Source organism: Balaenoptera physalus (assembly GCF_965194825.1).
Source record: "Balaenoptera physalus genome assembly, chromosome: 2".
NCBI classification, from domain to species: domain Eukaryota; kingdom Metazoa; phylum Chordata; class Mammalia; order Artiodactyla; family Balaenopteridae; genus Balaenoptera; species Balaenoptera physalus.
This window is the reverse complement of record NC_138883.1, coordinates 125,843,990-125,866,643: the sequence shown is the minus strand read 5'-3', so window position 1 is coordinate 125,866,643 and position 22,654 is coordinate 125,843,990. Positions and strand designations below refer to the sequence as shown.

The 22,654-nt window shown below is 37.0% G+C and overlaps 1 protein-coding gene across 11 annotated transcripts in view; it reads left to right on the top strand.

The window, feature by feature from the left end:
* UBE3A (ubiquitin protein ligase E3A) overlaps positions 1-17,588 on the top strand; it is a 96,399-nt gene extending 78,811 nt beyond the window's left edge. For all 11 annotated transcript variants that reach the window (XM_082450200.1, XM_082450205.1, XM_082450207.1 and 8 more), the window contains 4 exons: positions 963-1,118; positions 1,214-1,287; positions 9,227-9,370; positions 10,408-17,588. In XM_082450200.1, coding sequence (XP_082306326.1) covers positions 963-1,118; positions 1,214-1,287; positions 9,227-9,370; positions 10,408-10,528 — 495 coding nt within the window. In that variant the 3' untranslated portion in view covers positions 10,529-17,588. The remainder of the gene's footprint in view (positions 1-962; positions 1,119-1,213; positions 1,288-9,226; positions 9,371-10,407) is intronic.
* Positions 17,589-22,654: the final 5,066 nt, after the last annotated feature.

Sequence of the window (22,654 nt, the reverse complement as noted above, 5' to 3'; positions counted from 1 at the left end):
AAGTAACCAAGTTATTATAAATGAAATAACCACAGTTTTCTAAATCTTGGCTGTAAGCTGGTATGAGAGCACATGGTTGGGCACTAAGCCCCTTTTAGAGAAAGAAGGCGTGCGTAGGAGGTAGTGAATGGCTCAGTGTGGCTGTGGTATAAAGCATGAAGTGGGATGTTTCTCATATTAAGCTGTAGAGGGGAGGGAAACAGGGACCTTGTAATTAAGGTCCTTATAACCAAGCAGATGATAATTGCATTTAATGTACTCACACATATATGTGCCTTAAGTATATGTCTGAAAAGTATTAAAGAATACTTTAAAGAAGTCAGTTCTGTGTTTTCTGTTGACTAGAAAAGTATGCATCTGGAAACAGGGGAATAACCCAGAACATAACGGAAATTATGATATGTATAAAACCTTTAATAAGTGTGTGTTTATATTAATATAATTTTTGATAAAGTATTATATTCACTAAGTTAGGATACAAAAGTATGTTTTCCATTTATGATTTGGTATAGTAGCTTGTGCATCAGTTAAAACACCAATATTTTTGTTGAACTGGATACAGTAGGCAGCTCCCCAAATATTCTAGAATAGAAAACATGCGACCTCCTTGTTTGCTTATACATATCCAGTACATTGCACTTTATTAAAAATGTTAGCTTTTATAAATTGATGTATAAATGGTTTAAATGTCTCTTTGTTTGCATACCTAATTGAGAGAACTTTAAAATTGTATCAACTTATTTGTGCATGACCTTTTTACAGTTTAATATTGACTATAATAGAGAGCTGTGAATTGTTAAAGGTATTTTCCTTTGTGTGTGTAAAGTTTGAATTTTAAAAAATATTCTTGAATGTTTTTTCTTTGGGAAAATAAAAACAAAAAAGTTATGCAGCCCTGTAGCTCGTTGTGTTTTGTTGTACTGCATATTATAAGATGTTCTTGTGGTTAATATTTTCTGCAGGAATTTGTCAATCTCTATTCTGACTACATTCTCAATAAATCAGTAGAAAAACAGTTCAAGGCTTTTCGGAGAGGTTTTCATATGGTGACTAATGAATCTCCTTTAAAGTACTTATTCAGACCAGAGGAAATCGAATTGCTTATTTGTGGAAGCCGGGTAAGAAAGCAAGGGTTTGCAAAAATATCTTCTATTGATTAATTGTTTGTAATAGTGTGGTATAGATGTTAAGACATGTTTTCTTGAATTTGCAGAATCTAGATTTCCAAGCACTAGAAGAAACTACAGAATATGACGGTGGCTATACCAGGGACTCTGTTGTGATTAGGTAAGGTGCTTAATTCTTAAAAGGAAGATTTAATTCACCAAAGGGGTGTGTGCTTTATGCTTTGGACCTTTGTCTCCAGGTTTTACTTCCCAAATAAGCAAACTCACAAATTCTCAATCTATAAAATTGGAGGTATATTTGTAATATAATCAATCACCAGTTCTTATTGTTAATCTTGTGATTTATTTCCTGACTGATGTGTTTTATGTAAGTGGCATGCTTTTTTCTGCATTGGGGGTATAAAATATCTAATATTCCTAGTAATTCTGGTTAGAATGTGCTTACTGCCGGTTACATGATGAGGAAAATAGAACTATCACTTCCGAGTATTTCTCCTTTCTTTTGAACTCTGTGAAATGTTACTTACCTACCCTATATGAAGCATCTTTTGTGTGAAATGGTACATTCTTTGATTTAATCCTTACAACATGGCAAGATACATACTAGAATTGTTATTGTACATCTGAAGACTCCAAATTCTCACAGAAAGAAGCAGAGATTCCCAGTCTTAACTGCTTCCTAGCAAATGCTATTGTCTTCTTTTCTTTACTACTGTCCAATCCTGAAAGACATAGGCTTCTTCCTCTCCTGCTAAGGTGGGTTTAAGGGGACAAAGATGCCCTTTTGGCAGTCACTTGTGGAGTGAGATGGGAAGGCATTCCTGGAGGTTGTCTCTGAAGGTTATTACTCTAAGACTCAAGTGTGTGAAAACCGTAATGAATATCAATTGTATCTAGAAATAAATATTTTATATTATTTTATGTTCTATTATTTTCTTTTGTTCTTTTATTCTTTATTCTGGTTTGTGGGAGGTTACTGATATTTCCTCTATTTAGCACACCCTTGGTCATTTCTAGCAGCAGTTGTGAGCTTTTTTACTTTTAGCAACCATGGTTCTGCTATTTACTTGAAGTTCAAAGGTGACCCATAAAAGGGTTGAGATAACATGATGAAAGGATAACCTCACTTGTGAGTATTATCACAGCAGTATCTCTGTTAGTGATATTATTGACCACAGATAGTTATGACTGTGTAGCATCTTAATGTTTCCCTGAGAATAGTTGAAGATATCTTGTGCTCCTCCTTATGGAGAAATTACCTTTTAAGTTAAGGTCTTAATTCCTACTTGATACATATCTTAAGATCATATGTGAATGCTTTAAAAAAATTTTTTTTGAAGTATAGTTGATTTGCAGTATTACAATATTGTGTTAGTTTCAGGTGTACAACATTGTGGCTTTTTTTTTTTGCAGATTATATTTCATTATAGGTTATTATAAGATTGGGTATGATTCCCTGTACTGTACAGTAAATGCTTGTTGCTTATCTATTTTATGTATAGTAGTTTGTATCTGTTAATCCCATACTTCTAATTTGACTCCCCACCCCACCCCCAGCCCCCATCATTATGTAAGGTCTCTCTTTATGTCTTGTAATTTTCTTTGCTCTGAATCTGATACGACCATTCCTGGTTTTGTATTGCTTTGCTTTTTGTTTGCATGATCTATCTTTTTATGTCTTTCTACTTTTCAACCTATCTTTGTTGCTGAATTTGAAATGAGTTTCTTAAAAATAGCTGACTCATGTCTGTCAATCTTTGCCTTTAATTGGTATATTTAGGCCATTTGTATTCAAGGTAATTATTGGTATGTTAGGGCTCAAGTCTGCCATTTTATTTGTTTTCTGTTTCTTTATGGTTCCTTGTTGATAGCTTTTTGCCTTCTGTGGGGTACTTAGTTACTTGAACATTTTTAAGGATTTCTTCATGACTTTAGTGTTCTTTTTTTGTGTGTGTTGCTTAGTATAGTGTTCTTCATGGTTGCTGTTGGTATTACATTATACATATGTGATATTGCTATCAAAATCTCTTCCCGTAAAGTATGGAAAACCCCACTTTTAAATATCGTTGTCTTGAATATTAATGCTGTTATTTTTGTAGCAGTCATCACATATGATTTATAAAATTCATGAGGAGGATGGTAGGCTGTTGTATGTACCTGTATTTCTACTATTTCTATTCTTTCTTCTGTTTGCCTCAGAGTCCATCTTTTATCACTTCCTTTAGTTAGTCTTCAAAGGCAGATCTGCTAATCACAAATTCTTTTAGTTTTCCTTTGCCTGAGGGTGACTTCCCCTTTATTTCTGAAGAACAGTTTTGTTTGTGCTATTTGGGGTTTCTTAGCTTCTTAAGTCTGGGTTTGTGTCTTTTTCCAAACACGGGATGTTTTCAGCCATGATTTCTTGAAATACTTTTTCAGTACCACTCTGTTTTTCCTTTTTTTTTTTTTTTTTAAGTATTCCTTTATTTATTTGTTTTGGCTGCACCGACTCTTAGTTGTGGCATGCAGGATCTTCATTGTGGATGTGGGATCTTTAGTTGTGGCTTGTGAACTCTTAGTTGCGACATGCATGCGGGATCTAGTTCTCTGATCAGGGATCAAACCCAGACCCCTTGCACTGAGAGTACGGAGACTTACCCACTGGACCACCAGAGAAATCCCTCTTTTTCCTTTCTTTCTATGCCTCTAATGATACCAATGTTCAGTCATTTGTCATTGTTCCACATGTACCTGAGGCTCTATCTTTTTTCAGTCTATTTTCTCTTTTGTTCAGATTTTTATCCTTGGTCATCTTGACTCTACTATTGAGCCCATCTCGTATTTTTCTCTTACTCTGTTTTTTAGTTCTGTAATTTCCATTTGGCTCTTTTTTATTATAACTTCTAATTTTTGCTGAGAGTTTCTAATGTTTCAGTTTTGAAACACTAGAACTTGTAATTGCTTGTAGAATCATTTTTATGATGACCTCATTAAAATCTTTGTCAGTTAATTCCAGTATCTTATTCATCCCAGTGTTGACATTGGTTGATTCTCTTTCTTTCATGTGATTTTCCTGGTTATTGGTTTGAGAGGTGATTTTGGATTGTATGCTGGACATTTTGGCTGTGTTGTTAGGAGACCCTGGGTCCTATTACGTTTTTTACTTCAGCAGTAAAAAGTAAAGTGTGGCTGAATACTGTCGTATTGTGTAGACAGACGTGTTGGTTATTTCCAGCCCTGTTAGAAGAATGTCACAGTGAATCATATTGCATACGGATTATTCCATACATATGTAGAGACATCATTAAATTGGGAAGTGGTGCTAAAAGTGGGATTGTTGAACCAAATGGTAGATACATATGTAATTTTGCTAAATACTGCCAAATTCTCCTTCACAGAAATTGTGACATTTTGCACTCCCACCAGTAATATATGAGTATCTCATTTCTTACAATTTTCCCAAACCCAGTGTGTTGTTAAACTCAGCTGTTTACCTGTCTGTTAGTTGAGAAATGGCATTTATTTCAGTGTAGTTATAATTTGTGGTTTTCTCGTTATGAATGAGGGAGGTTGGGCATCTTTTCTTATACTTAAGAGCTATTAGTAATTTTTATAGTTCTGCTCATTTTGCTGCTCAGTCATTTTAATTTTTAGAAACTTTATATTTGTATTAGGGAGATTAGCACTTGAATAAATTGGCAGATATTTTTTCCTAGTTTGTCATTTGTCTTTTGACTTTGCTTGCAGGGGTTTTTTTACAAATGAAAACTATTATGTTTATGCAGTTAAATACTTTATATTTCTTTAGTTTTTTAAAAATACTTTTTATTTTTGCTTTTCTGTTTCTAACCTCCTACGTCCATAGTAGAAATTTTAGTCATATTGTTTCTTTAGTCACCACATAAATTAGCTTTATTTCCAAGTTTATTTTGCATATTTCTTGAGTATTTTAGAGAATTCTAGTTTCTATTTCAGATTTGTCCATCTCTCACTGAGTTCCATGTGTGTTTATGTGGCCCAGTGCCTTCTACCTGACTAGTGCCAATTTTTGTCAGCTGCTTTCATCCCTTTACAACCAGAAGCTACTTTCAAGGGACACCTCTGCTTTCCATGGTGCCCCCTATCCCTTTCAGGCATGATGTCTTCCTAAGACTGCCATATTTGGTCCAAGATACTTTCCTGTTGCCAGTGCTCTTACCTGCCCTTAGTAGTTCACTCTTGGGGTGGGGCTCTGCCCTTTTCGGGTGAACCGTAGCCCATGTTATTCTGCACACCCCGTTCTTCCACATAGCTCCTGCTGAACTATGCTAGTGTGGACTCAGGTGTATATAAACTCCAGTTTACATGTCAGTTTGTTTTCCACTCTGTTTTTCTAGTTAACTTAGGCATGGATTATGGGTGTTTTTATTGGAATTTGTCTCCTTTATGTACTGGATAGGTTTTAGAAGATGTGAGTGGGATGCAATCCATACAGCTACCACTTTAATGTAGAAACACAACAACTTCTTTTTTTCATCTTCAGTTTTCTAAATAGTTGCATTCTTAGTTCACAGTTTTAATGTAGAACATAACACTTATAGGAAAAGAAGAATTTTGCTCAGTAAGTGTTTTCATTATATAAACTGATACTAACCTAATATTTTAAGTTCTAATTTTTTAGAAAGAACCAGAGAAACAGCTAAATTTGTCACAGTGACCACTGCTGGTCTGCTACTTCCTTCAGGGTTTGTCTCCTCTACTCAAGGGCACCCGTTGGTCTGCCTCTTCAGGTGTGGCTGATTCAGTTTGGCTTTAGAACACTCCTGAAGGGTGAGGAAGCTTTTCTGCCCTGACAAAGGGCTCTGGGTTACAGCAGACTTGCTTTTTCTTGCCAGCCACCCAAAAGGAATGACCTAAACTGTGGTATGATTTCACTCCTTCCTGAGAGTTGTGCCTGTACATTCCATGTCCAATTTCCTGTTGTGTAGTTTTTTTAAAATTCTTTTCTCTAGGTGAATGGGGGGTTTGCAAGAACTGAAGGGTGGGGCGGATATTAGAGTGTCAGGGAAGGGAAGTGGAGAGAGCCAAGAATTCTAATAAAGCTGCTAAGCTATGTTAGAAATAATGGCATTACACCAACAAAAATACTAGCATTTTGGTAATAGAAATTGTATACTGGAATACTAGAATATCAAAAACTAGAATTGTAATTATGGATGTAGGAAGTGTGACATTCTCTGCCAAGTTTCTGGAAAGAACTTTCAAATAAATATTAAAATGCATTCTTCTGAAAACTAGAGCTTATCAATGAATTCGGTAAAGTTGCAGAATACAAAATTAATATACAGAAATCTCTTGCATTTCTATACACTAACAATGAAAGATCAGAAAGGGAAATTAAGGAAACAATCCCATTTACCATCGCATCAAAAAGAATAAAATACCTAGGAATAAACCTACCTAAGGAGAAAAAAGACCTGTGCTCTGAAAACTGTAAGGTGCTGATGAAAGAAATCGAAGACACAAACAGATGGAAAGATATACCATGTTCTTGGATTGAAAGATTCAATATTGTCAAAATGACTGTACTACCCAAGGTAACCTACAGATAATCCAATTCCTATCAAATTTTCAATGGCATTTTCTAGAAGAAAATTTTTAAAATTTGTACAGAAACAGAAAAGACCTCAAATAGCCAAAGCAATCCTGAGAAAGAAAAATGGAGCTGGAGGAATCAGGTTCCCTGACTTCAGACTATACTACAAAGCTACAGTAATCAAAACAGTTTGGTATTGGCACAAAAATAGAAATATAGATCAATGGAACAGGATAGAAAGCTCAGATACAAACCCATACACCTATGGTCAATTAATCTATGACAGAGGAGGCAAGAATATACAGTGGAGAAAAGACAGTCTCTTCAGTAAGTGGTGCTGGGGAAACTGGACAGCTATATGGAAAAGAATGAAATTAGAACATTCTCTAACACTATACACAAAAATAAATTCAAAATGGATTAAAGACCTAAATGTAAGACTATAGTATAAAACTCTTAGAGGAAAACATAGGCAGAACACTCTGTGGCATAAATTATAGCAATATCTTTCTGAAATAATGAAAATAAAAACAAAAACAAATGGGACCTAATGAAACTTCAAAGCTTTTGCACAGCAAATGAAACCATAAACAAAACAAGAAGACAACCCACAGAATGGGAGAATATATTTGCAAACGAAGTGACCAACAAGGGATTAATCTCCAAAATATGCAAACAGCTCATGCAGCTGAATATCAAAAAACAAGCTAATCAGAAAATGGGCAGAAGATCTAAATAGACATTTCTCTGAAGAAGACATACAGATGACCAAAAAGCACATGAAAAAATGCTCAACATTGCTAATTATTAGAGAAATGCAAATAGAAACTACAATGAGATATCACCTCACACCGGTCAGAATGGCCATCATCAAAACTACAAAAAGATAAGTGCTGGAGAGGGTGTGGAGAAAAGGGAATCCTCCCGCACTGTTGCTAGGAATGTAAATTGATACAGCCACTGTGGAGAATAGTATGGAAGTTCCTTAAAAATTGAAAACAGAGATACCATATGATCCAGCAATCCCACTCCTGGGCATATATCTGGAGAAAAGGATAATTCGAAAGGATACATGCACTCCAGTGTTCATTGCAGCACTATTTACAATAGCCAAGACGTGCAAGCAACCTAAATGTTCATCAGCAAAGGAATGGATAAAGAAGATGTGGTACATATATACAATGGATATTACTTAGCCATAAAAAAGAATGAAATAATGCCATTTGCAGCAACATGGATGGACCTGGAGATGATCATACTAAGTGAAGTAAATCAGAGAAAGACAAATACCATATGATATCACTTATATGTGGAATCTAAAAAAAAATGATACAAGTGCACTTATTTACAACACAGAAACAGACTCAAAGACTTCTAAAACCAACTTAATGGTTACCAAAGGGGACAGGTGGGAGGAGGAATGAATTAGGAGTTTGGGATTAACATATACACACTACTGTATATAAAATAGATAATCAACAAGGACCTACTGTATAGGGCAGGGAACTCAGTATTTTGTAATAACCTATATTGGAAAAGAATCTGAAAAAGAATGGATATATGTATAACTGAATCACTTTGCTGTACACCTGAAACTAACACAACATTGTAAATCAACTATACTCCAATATAAAATAAAAATTAAATTTAAAAAATGCGTTCTTTCACCAATTAAAAATGTTTTTGTTTTCTAAAATCTTAAAAATTTTTATCTGAGAAGTAGTGTGTATGTTAAATTTATGGATTATTATTGAAACAAGCATGCCAGGATTGTTCTTAATGTGCTTGCATTATGTTTTTAGAGTAAGTTTAACAAGCATCATTATAACATGACTTTTATCACATAGGTTTTAGGAATGCCAGGGATTAAATTATTCTCTTAAAATAACTGCAGATGACAGATATATCAGAATAATCCCCCATCTCCCCTTCCACAGCACACACTATTGATATTGATTATATAATAATTGTATACTTTTTTATTAGTACTTTTAGGTGTGGGGTTTGTTTTCTATTTTTTTTTCTTTTCCTTTTGTCTCTAATCTGTATCACCTTCTCCCCCAAAGTTGTGTAAGGTATGAGCAGACAAAATAAAGGAGGGGTAAATAAAATATATACACACACGCACACACGTAGACAAAGAAAATAAAGAAGGAGGGGTAAATAAAATACACACACACACCTGAAGACATCCAGAGTTAATTTTTCACAGTACACACATTTTGTCTTTTGTCTGTTACTGATTATATATTTACAATTTACATAATTATTTCCTTTTGTTGGACACTTAGGTTTACCAGTTTTTACTGTTGTAGGTAATGTAGTGATGAACAAGAGCTCTTATATTTTTAAAAACTGTTTCCTTCAGATAAATTTGCGTAGTGGAATTCCTAGGTCCTAGATGACCAGAAAAGAATCTTCAGGATACTTGATATTAACTTCCAGGTTATCTCCTATTATGGTTTTAATGCAAATCATAGACTTACATTAGTGCTCGTTATAATGAATGCCAAACTAAAATCAGTATTTTATCTTTTCTCATTAGGGAGTTCTGGGAAATTGTTCATTCATTTACAGATGAGCAGAAAAGACTCTTCTTGCAGTTTACAACGGGCACAGACAGGGCACCTGTGGGCGGACTAGGAAAATTAAAGATGATTATAGCCAAAAATGGCCCAGACACAGAAAGGTAATTATTAAATTGTGACTGTATACTGAAAACCTTGCATTCCACATTGCACATGTGTGATCTATCCAGAAGCTTCTGAGCACTTTTGCAATTTTATATAGAAATCTTCAAACCACATGAAATATTAGTTCAGAGAATATTTTGCTGTTAATGTTTGAGAAAATTTTTGAACACTGGCCAGGTTAAAAATTATTATGGAGTTCACTTGATTTGAAATTTTATAAATTGGTGTGATTCATTTAGTTTTTGGTTGAGAATTTTTTAATTGAAAGCCATATTATGTCATCTGTTTAGAATGGTAAAGTTGAGGCTCAGGAGATTGTCTGTTCAGTCCTAGATTATGCTAGAATCACCGATTTCATAGTCTACATTAATTGTGTTTCCTCTCCATCGTGTAAGTTAACATTTGGTGCATAGCGACCATATGTGAGCAGTAGTATATTTAATAGCTTGAATGTATAGAAACATTTCTATTAGTTTTCTACATTATTTGATATTATTTGGTATTGTCTGTATTACTTGGTATTAATGTAAATTTATTGGTTATCAAATCAATTACATAGTCATACAGGAATATTTCTAATAAGCATTAAAGAGCCCAGACTTTGAAATTTTGGAAACGAGGTTTGAATATATTACCTCCACCTTTGAGTAAGTTACTTAACTTCTCAGTGACTTCAACTCTACAGTGGGGAAACTGACACCCAGTCTGTAGGTTTATTGTGAGAAAATTTAGTTAAATGAGCTCTCAGGGTTAAGTACCTAAAACAATATCTGGTATGTGGTAATAATTTTGTGGATGCAATATGTTATCATCGACCATCATCATTATTAGCATTGAGTAATTTATGAGATAGAGACAAACTGCTGTTTGGTAGTTGTATGGCAAGAGCAGAAAGTTTATCCATGACTTGCATTAATGTATAGTCTGCATTGCAAACCATCTCAACATATATGCCATCTAAAGTAGGATCATTTAATACTGAGCGTATTTCCCATGACTTATTTTCCTATTTTTCCCCTTTCTCTCTATATAGGTTACCTACATCTCATACTTGCTTTAATGTCCTTTTACTTCCGGAATATTCAAGCAAAGAAAAACTTAAAGAGAGATTGTTGAAGGCCATCACTTATGCCAAAGGATTTGGCATGCTGTAAAAAACAAAATAAAAGGGGGGAGGGAAAGAAAAAAATTTAAAATTTTAATAAATATAACAAGAGGGATAAAATTGGTGGTGATAGTGACCCAGTACAAAAAGGCTGTAAAATAGTGAACCACAGTAGTCACCTATGTCTGTGCCTCCCTTCTTTATTGGGGATATGTGGGCTGGAACAGCAGATTTCAGCTACTTACATGAACAAATCCTTTATTATTATTATTTTTTTTTTTCTTGCGTGAAAGTGTTACTTATTCTTTCACTTGTATGTACAGAGAGGTTTTTCTGAATATTTATTTTAAGGGTTAAATCACTTTTGCTTGTGTTTATTACTGCTTGAGGTTGAGCCTTTTTGCATATTTAAAAAATATATACCAACAAACTACTCTCCCAAGGAAAATATTGCCACCATTTGTAGACCATGTAACCTTCAAGTATGTGCTATTTTTTTGTCCCTGTATCTAACTCAAATCAGGAGCTGTATTTTTTTTTTTAAACAATTTGCTTTTGAAACTTGAAGTCTTGAAAACAGTGTGATGCAGTTGCTGCTGTTCTAGTCCCCAAAGAGTTTTCTGTGCAAAATCTTAAAATCAATAAAGATGGAAGGGAGAACTTGGAATGTTTAACTGCAGCCCTCAGAACTTTACTTTAGTAACAGCACAACAAATTAAAAACAACTCATGCCACAGTATGTCGTCTTCATGTGTCTTGCAATGAACTGTTTCAGTAGCCAATCCTCTTTCTTAGTATATGGAAGGACAGGGATTTGTTGTTGTCGTCACTGTTGTTGTTGTTGTTGTTTTAAGTTTACTGGGGAAAAGTGCATTTGGCCAAAAGAAATGGTAGTCAAACCCTTTGCAAGAAAGGTAGGAAGTTTGTTGTTTATTATAAACATAAAGCATGTGAAAGTGCACTTAAAATAAATTTTTTATTAATTGCTTATTACCCGCATTTTAAATAGACAATCCAAAGTCTTCCCTTCATGTTGCCATCATCTTACCTAATCAGCCATTTTATCAAGGCACATGATCAGTGTTGGAACATAATGGAAAGGATGGCTACTGTGCCTTGTTTTACCTAATCATACAGTAAGCAGAGACCTGGAAGTGAATGGAACTATTACTCTTAAGTCCTATTTACATTGTCTATCCCCAAAGATTAAAGTTTATTCAAAAAGTAAGTGTTAAATAATACTTTCATGTACTATGGAAAAGTACAGGTTGGTTTAAATTACTGGACATTCAGAAGTAAGTAGTTTCTTCCCCTTTCTAGTCTTCTGTGTCTGTGTTGTTAATTTCTTTTATTGCAATATAAAATAAAAGGATTATGTATTTTTAACTGAGAAGAGACATATTGATATATCCTTTTACTACAAGTTACAGCTAATGTGCTGAGCTTGTGCCTCTGATTGTTTTAACTGACTATGACAGATCAATTTGATGATTTGTTTGAAATTGGCAGGAAAAATACAGCTTTCAAATCATTGGAGGGGGAAAGAGGATGTCTTTAAGAATTATTTTAATTCTTTTAGTAATTGAGACTTAACTGTTATGTACCATAATGCTAAATAAAAGTGACATTTTTCACCATAATTTAGTGGAAAAAGAAGACATTGCTTTCCATATTGTGATAAAGTAACATGGGGTTTTTCTGGGCCAGCCTTTAGAACACTGTTAAGGTATGTACACTACCTTGATGCAAGGGACCCTCATGCTACTACAGTCATCTTAAAAGGCCTCTCATTCCTGTGCTTCTTGTGTATAATGAAAGTGAGAATAAGAGAAATCAAATACTCTGGGGGCGTTTTGTATAATAAATTCATGAAGAAATTTGTGTTCTTTGGTTCTCAAGTTTTATTATCACTACAGTATTGAAGTTCTACAGTTGTAATAATATGTGTGAAGTTTTTGAATAGTAATTGAGTATAGGTTATCAGACATAGAATTTGCATCAAATAGACTTTTAACAAACAGTTGAAAATAAACCTACCCTTGAAAATATTTTAAGAGAAAAATTCATTGGTTGTCTAGACTAATTGCTCTCACTTGCTTAGTAACTAATTATCCTGGACATGTTACCACTTCTTTTTATCATTGCCTCCTTTTCACTACTGTTTACAAAAATGTCACGGAACAATATCTTTAGGAAGAGGAAAAAAATAGAAATTTTGACTATAGCAGATATCTACCCCAGATGTCGTGTTATAAAGTACTCTTTTGCCTGGATCAGCAGGAAGCTCTGGAGGAAGTAAAGAACCATAAACTAAAGTAATTGGTTTTCCAAATAAAATAACAAACTTTCTCTTACATATCATTGTTACTGAATATTTCAAACATAAAATAAAAACACGGCCTGTAGCCAAACTTTTCTGGAGCCTGACAGCTTCAGCAAATTGAGTTGGATTTCCTCCCCTATATACTTTCCTGGGCTGTGCTTAGTTGTGTGATAAAATCCAATGACAACTTCCCTAGCTTTATTTTGGGATACATACCTAAGCAGGGAGATACATGAAATGAGGCTCCAAACAGAACTTGCTAATGGTATTCATTTCCCCATTGGCACAGGTCCATCTTATTAGAAAAGACATGACTGTAACCTGGCAACATCACTCCCTGTTCCCATAATACCATGACTGTGCTGGGATTTCAGGCCCCTTTAAGGGGTTTTCTCAAGAATTTCATGCAAACTGTCATTGGAAGGAGTGTCTTCCCAAGGCTGCTCTATCTGTAGTCATGCTCCCCTTACCTGTTTACCTTAAATTTCTTTTTTGACCTTCCACTGGCTTCTAAGGACCATCTTTACCCTCCCTACCCCTTCCCTGAGCCACGAGAGAATTCAAAGCACAGCTTCCTCTGGCTCCCTCTCGTCTTCTTTTACCCACAGTGTTAGTGTATAATTTCCTGGGGAGGCTAGAGAGTGTTACTAGTGCAGAGTCCCAAGACTTTTTCTTTTCCCCTATTCAAATCCAGTAGTTGACTTTTGTTAACCACTGTAGGGAGATTTTGGTGCAGATGTGTTGTCCCTGTGAGAAATGCTGCTAAACTACTGCTGTGCCGCTAAAAATGCTCTCCTGAAAGATACTCATAGCCTCCTACTTGCCAGTGAGAACTCTAACCTCGGCAGCACCCTGAACTTGGTTCAGCTGCTACTGTCCTTTTTTCAGTTGGATGGATACTACTATAATTGTAAAGTTCTGGTCTGTACTTGCCCAATTCTGTCTGGTACACCTCCACCACTCAAAAAGATTCTTCCTCAAATCCATGTCTTCTGCCCAGTCTCTATCCCCAGAATATCTTTCTGGTACCTCAAAATCAATGCACTTAAAAATGAAACTCTTATGTCTGTACCTACCATTTATTGTTTCTTCCTTAAAAGCATCATTTTCAACTCAGAATCCCTCATCCCTCAATTATCACAGCTTGTATCATTTCTTTCCCCCTCCATCATTCATCATACTTCCTTTCAGCCCCTGATCCTTTGACTCACCTGGATGCTGTTAGTAGCTTCCTAACTCATCTGCCTGACTAACGTCCTCTTGCATTCTTTTTTGTTCTGCCAAAACACAATTGCTAATTTAAATATCCTTTGCTTCATAACTTGTTCCCCTTTGAATAAATCTGCAAGCCTGTATCCAAAACCCTCCATAGGCTCAGCCCCACCTTTTCCAATTTTACCATCAGTTACAGGCATGTCTCCCTGCAAACCCACCCACATCTTCACATGCTGTGTTTAATTCATATTTCTCAAGTAACCTTGAAGGCCAAAATTTTAAAAGCCCCTCACCCATAAAGACTTCATCAATCCCCAGAGTGCCTCTGTAACCTAACAGCAACCCAAACTTCCATTTGGTAGTACATGAATGGTTGGGCACATCGAACAGTGAGGAATCACTGGGATTTTTCTTTTTTTCCCATAATCATTACCTGACGTGGGCAGATTCATGGGGAAGATTGTTTATCTTTGTGCCTCTGCCATGTAGTAGTTGCATAATAACTTTGTTAAAGGATTAGCTCTATTTTTCCACTAGCTTGTCAATCACCACCTGATGAATGATTGAAAATGACTCAGCGTGCCATAGAATGTTCAATGAAGCTTCTCTTTTTTCCACTAAAAATGGCCTCAGTCTCCTATCTCCTCTCCCTCCTCCCCCAAAAAGGTTTTTATTTTTGAATATTTAGTGGCTAAAGAACTTGCTCTTGGAGGAAGTGGCTCCCCAGAATGACCGGCTCTGTCATTTCAGCCTGTGAGAAGGTAGATTACTAAGAGGGGAAGGATGAAAAGAACAAAGTCCTTGAAGGCAAGATTTTCCTGCTTTATGGATGTGCTCTGGCAACCAGGAGCCTCTGTGCAGCCAGCCTCTGTGGCTACACTCCTCTCCCAGTGGAGATGGGAGCGGGTGTCTTACACCATCCTGCTGTTGCCAAACCCTCATATCAAGGAGCTATTCTTTGCTAAATACTGTGTTTTTTATACTAAATGAAGCACTCACCATGATGAATACCTGTTTTGTCAGAACCTTATAACCATTGTTACAAATTGACCCTTAAATCAGGATTCTTAATGTTCAGCTGAACAGGACCTGGAATAATTATCCTATCCTTCAGTCTCCAGGAAACCATAGAAAATGTGATGGGCATGTGTCTAGTAAATAGTGCACAGATTGAGGGCACAACCTTCAGAGTTGGATGACTGGGTCTCAGTCCTGGCCCTGCCCTTCCTTCAGCTTGGGTTATCATATCCAAGACTCAGTGAAGTTGTGATACAGATGCTAGGCAACCTGTTGCAAGACAGAAGAGGGAATCCATTGAGAGGCTGGAGATGCTTGTAGTGATTTCTTTTGCAGGAGTTGACCCTTCCTCATCTACCTCAAAATGGAGGAGGGGTGTTTTCCCTCATCTTTGTTTTTTTAATTAATTCACATAATAAAATTCACCCCTTTAAGGTATATAATTCGTGGCTCTTAGAATATTCACAAAATTGTGCAAGCATCACATTATATAATTCCAGAGCATCTTCATCACTGCAAAAAAAGAAAAAAATCTTGTACCCATTAAAAGTGACTATCTCTCCCTGCTCTCCAAGTGCTAACCACCAATCTACTTATCTACTTTTTGTCTATAGATTTACCTACTTTGGACATTCCATATCAGTAGAATCATACAACATGTGGCCTTTTGTGTCTAGCTTTTTTCACTTAGAACAATGTTTTCAAGGTGCATCTATGTTGCAACATGTATCGATACTTCATTTCTTTTTATAGCTGAATAATACTGTATTGCTATACCATATTTTTGTTCATTTGGTAGATATTTGTGTAGTTTTCACTGTTTGGCTATTTTAAGTACTACAACCATGAACATTGTGTACAAGTTTTTATGTGGACATAAGCTTTCATTTCTTTTGGCTGTGTACACATGAGTGAATTCCTGGGTCATATGCCCAATCCTTTCAAGGAACTGCCAACTGTTTTCCAATGTGGCTGCACTATTTTACATTCCCACCAGCAACTTGTGAGTTCCTATTCCTCCACGTCCTGGCCAACACTTATTATCTGACTTTGATTCCAGCCATCCTAGTGGGAGTGAAGCGGTATCTCAGTTTTGATTTGCATTTTCCTAATGACTAATGATGTTGAGCATCTTTTCATGTGCTTTTGGCCATTTTATCATCTTTAGAGACATGTTTATTCAGAGCATTTCCCCATTTTTTGATTGAGTTGTCTTTTTATTATTGAGTTCTTTAATTCTGATGCAAGTTCCTTACCAGATAAGTTATTTGCAAATATTTTATCCCATCCTTTGGATAGTATTTTCACTTTATTGATGGTGTTCTTTGAAGTACAAAAGACTTCAATTTTGGTGATGTCCAAATTATTTTTTCTTTTGTTGCTTGTTCTTTTGGTGTCATATCTTAAAAAATCATATGTGTCTTGTAGTTTTAGCTCCTATATTTAGATCTTTAATACATTTTTGCATGTGGTGCATTGTAGGAGTCCAGCTTCATTTTTTGGCATGTGTATATCCAATTGTCCAAGCACCAGTTGTTGAAAGACTTAACTTCCCTGTGAATAGTGTTGGCACCCTTATGGAGAAATAATTGACAGTAAATATAAGACTTTATTTCTGGACTCTCATTTTCATTCCATTGACCTATATGTCAGTCCTTATGCCAGTACTACATTGTCTTGATTACTGTAGCTTTGTAGTAAGTTTTGAATTTGGGATGTGTGAATCTTCTTTGTTCTTTTTCAAGGTCATTTTGGCTATTCTGGGTGCCTTGCAGTTCCATGTGAATTTTAGGGTCAGCTTATCAGTTTCTACAAAACAGGCAGCTAGGATTTTGATAGGGATTGTGTTGAATCTGTAAATAAATATGGGGAATATCGCTAATTTGACAATATAAAGGTATTCAATTCATGAACATGGATGTCTTTGCATTTATTTAGGTCTTTAATTTTTTCATTGATGTTTCATAGATTTCAGTGTACAAGTCTTGGTTTCTTTGGTTAAATATTTTCCTAAGTATTTTATTCTTTTTGTTCTTTTGGATTTTCTATATACAAGATCATGCATCTGCCAAATAGAAAGAGTTTAACTTCTTCCCTTTCACTCTGGGTTCTTTTTATTTCTTTTTCTTTTCTAAGTGCCCTGGCTAGCACCTCTAGTACAATATTGAATAGAAGTGGCAGAAACAGATATCTTTATCTTAGTCCTGATTTTATGAGGAAAGCATTTAATCTTTCACCATTGAGTGTGATGCCAACAGTAGGTTTTTCATAGCTGCTTCAGGTTGAGGAAATTTTCCTTCCGTTTCTAGTTTGTTGAGTGTTTTTTCTCAAGAAAGGATATTAGATTTTGTCAGATGCTTCTTCTGCTTCTATTAAGATGGTCATGTGGGTTTTGTCCTTTATCACATTGATGGATTTTGGTATGTTGTACCAACCCTGCATTCGTGGGGTTATCCTACAGGTCCATGGTACACAAACCTTCTAATATGCTGCTGGGTTTGGTTTGTTTGTATTTTGTTTAGAATATTGCCGAATAAAGGGCACATTTACCAATGATGAGGCTGAAGTGTATGTTTCCTATAGGCCACATGGGGTCGTTGTAAGAGACTGGTCACGAGCCATCTTGAAAATTACCCTGCACAAGTGGGCTTCCTGCTCTGGAGCGAGGCATCCAACATCTGAATACCATCAAGTGTAGAAGCTGTGCAAGGAGAAGAAATGGGAAGCTACCAACCAAGCCAGAGGTTCTCAGTTGGGATTCCCTGTAGAGTCTACTTCATGAAAGAAAGACATTAACCCCCACCTCTGCTTGAAGGCTCAGTATCCTATTATAATTGCACCAACTGGATAAGGCAGGATTCTTTCCTCTAATTCCCTCCTTTCCAGAAGGGCCAGAAATAGCTTTTGAGTGAAAAAGAAGGTAAAGTGAGGAAGAGCCTATCTTCAGGCTTCCCACCAAGAAGAAGGCCTGAGCAAGAGTTATGTTTTCAATTAGGAGAGAGAGTGGCCTTTTGATGTTTCACTAGTGTGGACTTCATACCCAGAAAAATAGATGCTCTGTTTATTACCTGAAAGTGACCAGAAAAACTACATGACCTGAGATTTCATTCCTAGAAAAACAAATCCAGAGCCAGAGAGCAGACTTGCAAAAAGAAAAAAGTTGTGTTCTGCTGCACCATCCCCCTTACTTTCCTCCTTCCTGACACACACGTTCCTCATTATTTAGTAAATCAGACCTATAGAAAGGACTTAGGCACACTTAGGATGGTGCTAAGGAAAGATCTCTAAGGGAGATTTCAAACCTACCTCTAGTCCTATTCCAAATGAAGTGTGAAGTTTTTTCTGTTCACTAACATTTACCTGGCAAATGCCAATTGAATGCTAATCATGTTACAGGTTTGCTGAGGTTTCAGATTGATTTCAGAGCTGCTTTGTTCAATCAAGGAATCTTTTATGGGGAGACAGAATCTAGTGGGCCAGACATACATCTAAACCACTAAGCGTAATAGAAGTATGTAGAAATACAGCTCGGACAGAGAATTCAGATCCAAAAAATTTTCGATTAGGAGGTGAAGGATTAGCTGAATCTTAACGGATGGGTGGGTGTATACTAGGCAGACAAGTGGAGGGTGTTCAGTATGCCTGAGTGTAGGGCTCAAAGGGATCAAGACAGGATTGGAAAGGAAGACAGGTCAGATCATGAAAGACCTTGTAGACTGTACCAAGCAAGGACTTTGGACTTTTATTTTGCAGATACTATAATACAAAGATAATTCATTTTGCATTTTATATATATTATTTTATAACATGGACTGGAGGAGCATAAGTGCCACGCGGTCTTTGTAGTTAGGAGACCATTGCCATAATTCTAGAATGGTATATAAGAGCCTGAGGATAGAAGGGAGGGGACAGTCTAAGACATATTAGGGACTGGGACTGGGTGACTGATTAGATATTCCTGGGAGAAAGTAGTCAAAGATAACTCCCACATTTCTGGTTTGGGTTAATGGGTCGGTAGTGGTGGTGTGGGGTCTACAGGGAAGAGAAGCAGGTTTTGGAGGGAACATTAATACTCGGGTCATGTTTTAGTTGAAGTGTCTGAGAGATACACAAGTAGAGCTGTTCAGAGGCAGTTAAAAAAAAGGGTTTAAAGAAAAGCCTACACAAGATTAAAATGTATGGTTCTTCAGTGTAGATGAACCTTTAGGTAATCACCAGGGAAAGGGACTAAAGGGAGGAAGAAAGAACATGGACAGAATCCCTGGAAAATGCTAGCATTTGAGGGTTACACAAGGAAAGGAAAATGAAAAGCAGTTCACTTATTTGCTCATTTTTATCTGTGCTCCACTAGAAACCAAGCCTGATGAGGGCAGGGACCTTGTCTTAATCATGGCTGTGCCCCCAGTGCCTAGAGCAGAATGTAAACAAGCTTTGTAGAGCTACAGAGCAACCAGGTTGCCTCAGAAACCTCCTTCCCATCCTCTTCCCTTCTGTCCCTCGCACACTTCTGGCTGATACCCTCCCCCACTTCAATTCTTACCGCAGTTTTAAAGAAGGTCATCCCAGGAAATATATCAGCTATGTGAAAATATTTCAAAACTTTTGAAATGTGATATATATTAACTTGAAAATTATCAATTACAGCAAATGTCCACCTTTCAGGACTGATCACTGCCTAACACTGCTGGGTTCGGCCCACTTACCAGTGGGTCAAAAAGTTCACAGTAGTGAGATCAAATCGGTTTCTTGAGGCAACTAAGAAGACAGCCTTGCTCTGGAGATAATCACCAAGGGCAGGAAAATAACCTCCAATGCTTCAAGCTGAGATTGAGCAGGAGAATGCCAGCTCACCACAACTACAGTGTATACTTGGGCCTGTCAAATGGAAGTTAGCCTATTACCTAAAAATGCATTTCAGAATTGCCCCCATGTGCTTGCATCCTGTACCCAGACCCAAAGAAAATGCCATTTGCCTTCAATATGTATTGTTAAAAGGACTGAAATATTTTTCAAATTTAAACTATAGTCCCTAAAATATTCATAATTCCAAAGTACCTTTCACAGTGTATTATTTTGCTTACTTCATTATTGCCTAACTCTTCCCTTAAATTCTACTCCATGAGAGTAGGAATGTGTCTGTTTTTTTCACCCCAGTGTTCAGAACGTATTTGTTGAGTGAATGTATGAATGAAATTATGCTTGTAAAACCAAAGGGCCTGATTTGTCAACTGGACTTCCAGATCTCCACAGAAGCTACCAGTAAAATTAGTGTAAGAGCTGTTCCTGCATGTGAAGAGGGGGTCCTGGATGGAGCTTTTCTGGCATTCAGGTGCTCCTCACACATTCCACTGTTCAGGGATAGCACAACCTTATACTGCTTTTATAAATGTAGCTGGTTTTGGAAAGCAATAAGAGGGAAACCAGTTTTCCATATATTCCTAAGAAGGTGGTGAGTAAACAATCATGTTTTCCTAAGTAACTTTAGTTTTATGAGCTTCTTTCTCTCTACTGCAGGTCCCCACCCCACTCCCCACTCTAAAACCATGCTTGTAATCCCATTATTTATATAAGAGTGGCTTTTTGTTTCTCATCACAACCACCTGTGTGCTTTCAACACTTCTATGCAAGTAACCCATAGAGGAAATTAGTAAAATTCACACTGAATCTACATGAAGTGGATGCAGTCATTTGGGACAGTGCAGACCACTGCAGTGGACAGGAGTAGCCTCTGCCTGCAGATCTGATTTCAGGTGACATTAGCCTGCAGTTATTTAGCCATGTGCTTTATAACATGAATTCCACTTACTTAGGTTGCTGTCATCATGGGACTTAAGTATTTAGGAAATACAGAGAAATGACATTTAAAGAGAGCCCTACCATTATTCATTTTAATGTAAAATTGCCACTTCTCCATATGTTTACCTCATGACCATCTAATTGATAACGAAGACTTTAACTTCCTTATATTACCTCAGAAAAAAGTCTGAAATGTTAACCAACCACTGGACTGACCACTGGAAGGAAAAAAGACTGAAGATGTTTTATTTTGCTCAAGGGCAGTCATCCAACATCTGCTTTTGTGACAAGTTAAAGTAATTGTATTGTAGAGGTGTAAGGGTAAAAATGACCTTCTAAAAAATCATCTTCTCCAACCCTCATTTTATAGATGAGGAAACTTAGGTCTCAAGCTGTGAAGCACTTTGCCCAAGATTACTCTGGTCATTACATTTATATGACTTTATATGAAGCTAGAAAGTAGAATCTCTGCCTCCCGTTTGGTGCTCTTATCACATCATCAGGCGACTTGCTTGCTTCAGTCAGCATTTCTTTGCTTAACTAAATGTAAGGAGGCTCCCCATAGGGCTTGCCTGCTGAGGATGGGGTGCAGAGGGAGAGTAAAAGAGAGAGGTCTCTCCTAGTTTTCAAGTCGACTAGTTTTCATTGGTTTGAATTTATTGAAAAAGGTCAAAAATTAGAGCCAGGTTCCTATTCTTGTTCCCTCCCCAAGCCATTGAAGAAACAAATTTGCTAACATTCCCCAAATTATTGTCTTTTACTCTCTCTTTTTACAGTAAGAGCATTACTGGCAAAAAGTTTCCCAGAATCATGTTCCTCTTAGATATTCCTCCTTGATGTGGATATGAAGGCTTGCGTGGGAAGCTCCAGATGCGGGCCCAGCCCAGCCTGCTCTGCCTCTGCTGCTCGTGCTCGCTGCTTGTCTCCGTGTCTCCATTTGAAGGGCTGCAGGGCGAGTCGTGACCCAGGTCCACTTTCTTACTGTTAAATCCTGCCTTGGTTGTCATGTTTTTATAGAAGAGGAAAAGCATTTTCTCCCTGAGTTCCGGAGCAGTCTTGAGGTCAGGGGTAAGATTTTTCTTGGTAAGTATTAAGAAGTAGTTGCTGAATGATAAAGGGGTGGAAAGAGGAAGGGTGCCTTAGGAAAAAAGATGTTCTTCTTGGTGGTGGGATTGCTTCCAGTTTGTTTTCCAGTCTCTTCAAGAATGATTTTCTGCCCTCTTCCTGCACCCTGTGTTCTGATTCCTGGAGCATGCAGTACTCCTTCACTTCCTTTCTCCCAGGGGCTGTTAGAAGAGTAACCTTGAAAGAGAAAATGTGGGCTGTGGTAGACTTTGGAGTCTGTCCTCCAGATACTTGGCTCTTTCACTCATGAGAAACTCCTGCCTTAGGCTAACTTGGATCTGGGTTAGCAGTGCCTAGTCCATTTGCACATCCTCTGGGCCATGTGGGCTGTTCTGGGGTCTTGACCTTTTCTTCTTGGGGTGCTCCCCACTCCTGTTGCCATAGACTATATATTTAAGAAACTTACCTTTCGATTTCCTGCCAATGGCTGGATCTTGTAAATGACTCTGCACAGTGCTCAAGGGCCTGCTAGGGGAGTCTCTAAGGATCACTTCTCCCCTGAATGGTGGCCTGCTGTCCACAGGAAGCTTTCTCTGTTTTTCTTCCTGCTCTGGATTATCCAAAGACTCTAAAGATAAAACCAGAGCTGGTTTGCCCTCCCCTCTGGAGGGAGACCCCCTTATTTTTACAGTTGCCTTCCCACTCTTCTCTTTAGAGTCTGCCTTTAAGGTTGCTCTGGAAGCTGTGGTTGGGTAGAGT